The sequence below is a fragment of the Centruroides sculpturatus genome, unplaced genomic scaffold (assembly GCF_000671375.1).
Source record: "Centruroides sculpturatus isolate CEXI.00-Female unplaced genomic scaffold, Cexi_2.0 scaffold624, whole genome shotgun sequence".
NCBI classification, from domain to species: domain Eukaryota; kingdom Metazoa; phylum Arthropoda; class Arachnida; order Scorpiones; family Buthidae; genus Centruroides; species Centruroides sculpturatus.
The window spans coordinates 348,732-356,848 of record NW_019384988.1 but is presented as its reverse complement, the minus strand read 5'-3'; the positions used below and the strand labels follow the sequence as shown (position 1 = coordinate 356,848).

At 26.2% G+C, this 8,117-nt stretch overlaps 1 protein-coding gene across 1 annotated transcript in view; it reads right to left on the bottom strand.

Annotated features, from left to right (window-relative positions):
* Positions 1–6,439, bottom strand: part of LOC111632950 (liprin-beta-1-like) — a 77,858-nt gene extending 71,419 nt beyond the window's left edge. The window contains exons 1-2 of the mRNA XM_023377471.1: positions 4,898–6,439; positions 1,724–1,807 (exon numbers count right to left, since the gene is read on the bottom strand). Coding sequence (XP_023233239.1) covers positions 1,724–1,807; positions 4,898–5,836 — 1,023 coding nt within the window. The 5' untranslated portion in view covers positions 5,837–6,439. The remainder of the gene's footprint in view (positions 1–1,723; positions 1,808–4,897) is intronic.
* Positions 6,440–8,117: the final 1,678 nt, after the last annotated feature.

Genomic DNA, 8,117 nt, shown 5'->3' with positions numbered 1-8,117 from the left:
TGTACAGTATGTAAATTAGGTACCGTAAGTCTAATACAGCACTAATTTTATACATTTCTTGTGAAAGAAACATTTCTTATTCAATGGCCATAAAAATTATTTCTATTAATAAAATCTCCAAAGGTCAACAAATTTTTCGCAAAAAAATAATTTATCAGAAAACGCGGCCGCCGTTTGGTGCGCTGCTCTGTGACGAAAACAAGCATAAGCAATGGTGTAGTCGAACAGTGCACACTCGGTAAGTAATCCTACAATTTTTTGTTTATAGCATAGTTTATACGGATTATTCCCAAAAAATTATACGTGTTTTGGAAATGTTGAGTCAAATTAGTCTAGAATCGGTTAATTTTATAGAAGAAAACCTTTCAAACAGCCTTAGTCCATAAACTTCACACGTGTCGGGCTGTGATTGGCTCATGTATTTAAGGATTCCTACAACGTAAAATTCTTATAAAGTGGAATGTATCTAAGCGTTATAGGGGAGTATACCGTATTTTTTAAAAATTAAATACCATCAGCCAACTTTTAAAGTTTTACTTTAGCTATGTATTTATTAATTTCTGATTTGAACTTCAGTTTCAAATGATTGTGAAGATAAACATTAACAAGTAAAACAGAAAAAAATGAAGTTTATTTAGCTTCTTCAAATCATATCACACAGGCTTCTATTAATAAAACAGTTGAAAATAAAGTGACTAAGGTGACCAGAACAAAGTCTGGTGATTTTCAATTATTATATGATGCAACACTTAAAGAATACTAATAGCTTAAAAAGAATAGTTTTATTGAATTATGAGAAATTTCTCTACTTTTCAAATAAGAATGTTTAAGTTTAAAAAAAAAAAAATACACTAAGAATAAGGCTGAAAGTTAAAATTAAATATGATGCTATTTGTTGAGATGTTATTAAAAAACAATCTTTGTATTATTAATTACTATAAAAAGTTTTGCCTTTTTATAATAATTAATAAAAGCCTTATTTTTGAGGGTAGATGTTTTTGTAAAAATTGTAAATGCATATAAGGAAGTTTTTTATCCTAGTGAAGATATGACATATGACCTTTGTCTCCAATCCTGCTTGACCTTTAACCATCAAATTTTAATAGCGTCAATGCTCCACATATAAAAAAGTTTAAAAATTTTTTGTTTCATCCAGCCCTGAGATATAATGCAAAATAGGTGCCAACACACACATATTTTTGTAAAGGGTCTTTTTTTAAATTTTTGGCTTCTGGAGCGTCAGAATATGAAGAAATGCAAAAAGTACTAGGAAAACCAAAATCTGACCGACCACCATACTCTATAAGAGCCAGAAAAGTAAAAGAAAATAATAAAATTTTTCATAGCTTAGTAAAATGTTCTGTATAAAAAAACTGAATATTATATATACATCTTGAGCAGATTAATTGTATATAAGTCAAATTTATGATTAAAAATCATACCAAAACTGAACACATTAGTTAATTATTTAAAAATACAAATTTAAAAACAAATTAAATAAATAAACAAATAAATAAATGCTATTTTCAGGAATCAAACAAATTGTTTTTAATCAGTAATGTTTTTGTCCTTTTATAAGTACATCTTCAGCAGAAAATGTTACTGATTAAAAAAAATTTGATTCCTGAAAATAGCATTTATTTATTTGTTTATTTATGAATTAAATATTTACAAAATTCAAAAGCAGTGAATTAAAAATAAATGAATAACATGCTTAAAATACCTGAAGATGTAAATTTTCTTTTTCAGTTTCTAAATGATGGAGTTTTTCTTGTGTATCTTCAAAATCTTGTCCAAACCCTCCAACCTACAAAAACAATTAACATTTATTAAATTGAACTAAAATTTTAGTATGTAAAATGCTTGATTAAAATAAAATTTTATTAATACCTATACATTTTCTAACTTGTAAAGACAAAGAATTTTTGTCACAATATTGTTGTTATTGCAAGTTGTCATAATACAAATGTATAATCAAAGATGCATTTGATGTATCTTTGAATATAACACTATGTCAATTGATATTTCTGATAGTAAAATGTCAAACACTTATTATGATAAATTTTCCATTCTGTAAATAATGAAAATAATCCATTGAGAATGTTTTTATATATTTTTCTTACATTTCAACACTCCATAAAGATAAAACAGAAGCAGTCTAACCTAAACCTCTATAAAGTCTAAACACTATTTCTTGTTAAAGAAGAAATAAAAACTAAATCATTAAAAAATAAATAAATAAAAAATAGTAAAACATTTCAACAAAAAAAATTAAAATGGTCTTTTGAAGTTGGCCATACAAAAACATACAAATACAGAAGATACAAAAAGTCTTCGAAATCACCAGTTTTCCAGTGACACCCAACTTTCATCTACAGAGAGGATCTTTGTATGGATTGCAACACCTCTGTAATGAACTGTTTGTTTTTTAATAATGGCAATGTCATCAGAGGACATTATACAAATTTGCAATATTGTAGAGGCATGATCTCCATAAAAGGATTGTTTCTGTAGATGAAGATTGTATAATGCTGGTGTATTGTGAAGATGGATGTTCAAAGACTTTTTGTATCTTCTGTACTTGTATCTTCTGTAACACATAATGTAAGAACATTTTTATTAAAAATGTTCTTACATTATGTGTTACAGAATTATTTTCTATTGTGTATGATAAATTTACACAATAGAAAATAATTTTTAAAATATTTTTAAAGTGTAATTATGTTAATTATTTTCCTTCTTCATAAAAAGTAATTTATTCTTATTTATGTTTGATTGATTTCATGAATTATTACTAATATACTTTTATTAATATTTTCAAATCCAGTTTTATATCAACCCAATATTTTGCTAATTGGAAGCTTTTGTATTATAGAAAATTTTAAGTTTGCTTTCCTTAAATTTACATTACAAAAAAATCATTGTATAATAAATATAAGTATTATTATGTATAGATAAAATATTGCAAACAATAATATTTTCAGTTAAAGAACTGTTAGGAATTAATTTGATAAAACTTAAAATTAGTTTAAATTAGTATCTTTCTGAATATTTTATATTTACTATACTATTATACAAAACTCCTTCACAAATTACTTATTTACTCATACTGTTTAAATTGCTATCTCACACAGCTTTAGCATATCACACAGCCTATCTCACTCTATGCTTGAACAGAAGAGAGTAGAAGAGTTTCCAAATTTCTATTCTTTTAGTTAATAAAGTCTGTTTGATAAATTACCTAGAAGTTCTTGTGTGATAACTTCTCTAAAGCAATTTTATGTTCAATTTCAACAACAGAGTAGAATTAATATAAAGAAATTGCTTTTTGCCCTTGGTTTAATTAAATTAATTAAAATCCTACTATGTGAGGTGGGAATAAGGACTTATCATACCAGTGATAATAAGCACAAATACCCAGGTATCAATCACTGGTGTGATAAGTCCTTATTCCCACCTCACATTAGTAGGTTTTTAATTAATTTAAGAGAGTAGAAGTTAAAAGAAACTAATAGATGTAATATCATCATGAAAATATTCACCAAACTAAATTTTTATGTTAATATATTTTAAAATTTGCAAAAAACAATAATTAAATGTAAAAAAATAGTAGTTTTAAAAAAAGACATTTATACTCCAAAAAAAATTATTAATAATTCAATTTTAAAATTAAAACTAGAAAAATTAGAATGTTTAAAAAAATACTGTTTATGTTTCTAAATTTTATCAAAGATGACACTAAAATTAAGCTTAATAGCTGTTCCTTTTTCCTTTGAGATTACCAACTCCATCATCATACTTAAAAAACTAAAAACTACTAATAAAGTTCGGAGAGTCTCCATTTATTATGATTAAACATTCTTAGGATGATTTTCATTCCATCATTAAATAACAATCACCATTCAAACAGACTCAAAAACATTAGAGTAAAACAACTGACTCAAATTGGGCCTATCTCTTTCTAAGACTATTTGCTATATAAAAAAGAATAAACTTTAATCATTTATATTTTAATCTTTAAAATTGAATTTAATAAAAATATTTAAATGTAATTATAAATAAATTAAATATAATCACAACTTATCATATATTCAACAGATTTATACTTTAAAATAGCATATATACAATCATCATCGTCATAATTAGTATCTTTCAATTAGAATATCATCATATATTAACATAACTGGCACTATATACATATTTCATTTTATTAACATAAGTATGCATAGTTAAATAGTATAGTTAACATAGTTAGCATAAGTATGTATAGTTAATAAACAAATAATATGCTAAACATAAAACATAAGGGATCAGTTTGGCATTTGAATATTGTGCAAAATAGTACTAGCTCACATATTTGTTTTTGGAATCTTCCTCTGCCTAATTTTTGGTCTATTCAACTCTTTAAAATGAATTTTAGATATAAAGGCAGATAAAGCATGATTCTAAAATCACATAATTACATTCTCACATCTATAATTGAGAATTATTTCAATCTCTATGCTATTGTTCCAGAGAATTTATAGTACTGTATATGAAAGCATGGTTTATTCTTACAACATCCATAATATAATTCTAATTTATAAACCAAATAACTACTAAAAATAAAAACTTCGGACAAGAAAAAAGAACCTATATATTTCAGTAACTGAATAAATATAACAAGAAAAAATCAGTTGTTATGGATACAGATTCTATTCTCATGTAGAGCCAAACAGATTATTCTATTCTGTAAGACGTGGAATCCATATTCTGTTTTTATTTTTTTGAATTCTCTTATACAGTACAATTTATACTTTGGAATTTATTTGTTTATTAACATATTAGCCACTTTGTTATTAAATAAATTATAATAAATTTATTATTCAGAATATAATATATTTTAATTATTTTTCACCTTATTATTTTTCTTCATATCAGCATCCAGCGGATGTTGAAAATCAGTAAAAAAGCATTCATTAGACTCTACGTCAAGATCGTGATTGCAGCTACTTCTCAACGTTCGTGGGAAAGTTTCGTAAGGAGATAGCGAAGATGAGCAAGCCCCTCTATCGCTTATAGATTGTGAACGAATAATATTGGTTTGATTATGCCAACAGTGAAATCTGCTTGGTACGTGAGTGAGATACCAATTGCAGAAATGGTGACTAATTCTAGAATGTGAAAAATCATGATAAAAATTTTTATCAAAAGGTGAAATATCCATTTCATGTTGACAAAAAACATTTCTAGAAGAAACGGTACAGCAATTTGGAATACAGTTATGATGACAATTATGATAGCATGCCATTGGTTTATTCTGATTCAAAAATTGGGAATTATATTTATCTTCTGAGCTTGAAGGAACGAATACTCCTTCGTGTTTTATATCAGATTTGTAATTTTTAAAATTATTATTAGGATTTGACTGCTTGTCTTTTTCAGCTTGTTCTGTTGAAGAGTCATTACGAACTTGTTTATAGCTATCTATTTTAGTAGCAGAGATAGCAACTTCATTTTTATTACTTAAAATGGATGGACTTTTTTCATTTCCAAAATTTCTAATGGATAAATCAGAATTTATTTGCTTTTCAGTTTTTGAATCAAACTTTGACTGAATCCATTCAAATTCATCAGAAGTGACTGCAATTTCATTTTCTGGTGATAATTCATCGTCGTTGTCATCATCATCATCATCAATATCCACACATTCTTCATTATCATTACATTCATCCTCATCGTCATCTATTAGTTCCATCAGTGGGGAAGGATGATATTCCTCTGCAAAAACCACAGGAGACGTAATGTTGTGCACAAAATCCGAATCAACTACAACAGAAAAGTTGTCTTCGGCCATATCTCTTAATTAATTTGTAGAATGGCAACAGAACAAATTCTTAATTGAAACATAGCACAATCTCTATAAGTAATATATATATTTAAAATATATGATTATAAAACAAAATAATAATTTAAATTAAAATTTTAGCCTTTCTAGCATAAGTATAACAAATTTTCCCTAATTTTTGGAATTTTTCCAATTGGCCATAAATCAATTTTGACCTTTATAAACGCAATACTCTTTCTTTCTCTCCGATTTACCTTAATATATAACTCTCACCATTATCACAATGACAAATCAAGGTTCAAAACATGTTTCCATTCCTGCAGATATAACGAGGGAAGCGTTAAAAACGTAGAAATTCGAACTACGACAACAAGACGAGGCACAAGCAACTACACAAAGAATAAGAGACGATGAAGCACACTCCGTCCGATTTCGTCTAAATATAGTCCTAACATCAACGTATGACCAGTGAAGGAAGTCAGCCTCCTTAGACGTGAAAATGTTTTTCTTAAAAAAAAAATAAAGGGAAAGTAATACAAGTTCTTTGCAGAAACTTCCAATTCGAAGAGAAGTATTAGTAAAATTTCAGTTTATTTTCTCAAACTTTATTAAAAATACAACAAAAAAATAAATAATTTTTTACCCATTAATTAAAAATATTTTTTTAATTAATTTATTAAGTAAAAATTTAAACATTTTAATAATTAAGCATAAAACTTCACACCTTTTCCTCTGATATAAGCGTGAAATAATATACTAATGAAAACCTTGTTCCAGTTTCTATATATTTTAAGTAGGTCCCTATTAAAAATAGAATAAACCAAGACGTGGAAAAAAATAAAGCGCAAAATATACGAAATTAATATTTAATTTAATTAGTAATCCGTCTATAATTAGAAATTAATCGAGGCTTCGAACAAAATTTAAAATATAAACTTATACCGAAAATACGCCTGGCAAAAGATACGTGAAACCTGATCTATTTTCAACAACTTTCTCATAAAAAAATAAAATAAAAATAAGTGATAGTTAGCCCACATCTCTGCTGCCAACTGGGGAGAGGTTTATAAAAGAACTTGCTGTTAAATTTTTATCTAAATGCACGACNTTATTATTATTTTTACAATTTTATTTCCACAGTTTTGTGAAAATATGTTCATTAAAAAAATTCAATATTTGTTTTATATTATATAATAAAATCGTGGTACAGAACTGCAGTACAGAATAAAAAAGTACAGAACTCCCATGCATTTTGCAAAACCTACATTTCGGCTCTCACTGAACTCTTGCTTGCCCACCCCTATATTATACAGTTAACACTTAAGAATAAGAATGTTTATTATTATAGTTATATTTTAATATGTATGATTTTTCTCACATTAATGTTAAATAATAAAACATAACAAAAACAAATTATTTTGTAATGCATGTTATTGTTTTAAACTTTATTTTATGAATTACAATGTAAGAAGAAGGATGTGTTCACTGACAGATATGTATGTCTTGGATAATGGTTAATTGGGGTTTGAGTAATCAGGGTTCTACTATATTTGTTCAATATATATTTGAAGTTAATCTCAACAAAAAATTAATAAATATATACCTCCAATTTTTTATACTTTTCTTCAATATCTCGCCTTTCTTGTTCAGCAGTGGCAAGTCTTAAACGAAAAGTAGATACTTCACTCATTAGATCGAGCTTGCTATTTTCAATGTATGATCGAGACATGAGCTCCTGTAACATATTTATAAGTATCAATATTTGAAAAATAAAATAACTGAATAGTGACTAATTTCTATATTTTTAATATCAACAAACATAATTTAGCAAACAATTTTATTCATGCACTCTAAGCTGTTAAATGCAATATTTGATACTTAAGAAGGATCAGATCTTGATGAAAATGTTTCTTTTGTTTAATAAATGTTGCTTTCCAAAGAATTAATGACTTTTTTATTTATATACCTATTAAAATATTTAAATTTACAAATTTAATACACATTGTATAAAAATAAGGGATTTAAAAGATTTTTTGTTCTTCGATTTACGATGTACAAATCAAACTGTTTACTTTAGAAAACCAAAAATATTTATTTTGAAATATTATGATCTCACTTTGAGTTGTCTCCAGAATATATAAAAACTGAATGTGTTTTATTTTCTACTATAACATTTTAGTGGAATTTTAGAACAATGCCTGTATTCCAGTATGCGTAAGTCTCAGGTACATTTGTAAAGTCGAACAAGTTAAACACATTAGTAACGAATCATTCAAAAAGTAGCAGTCTC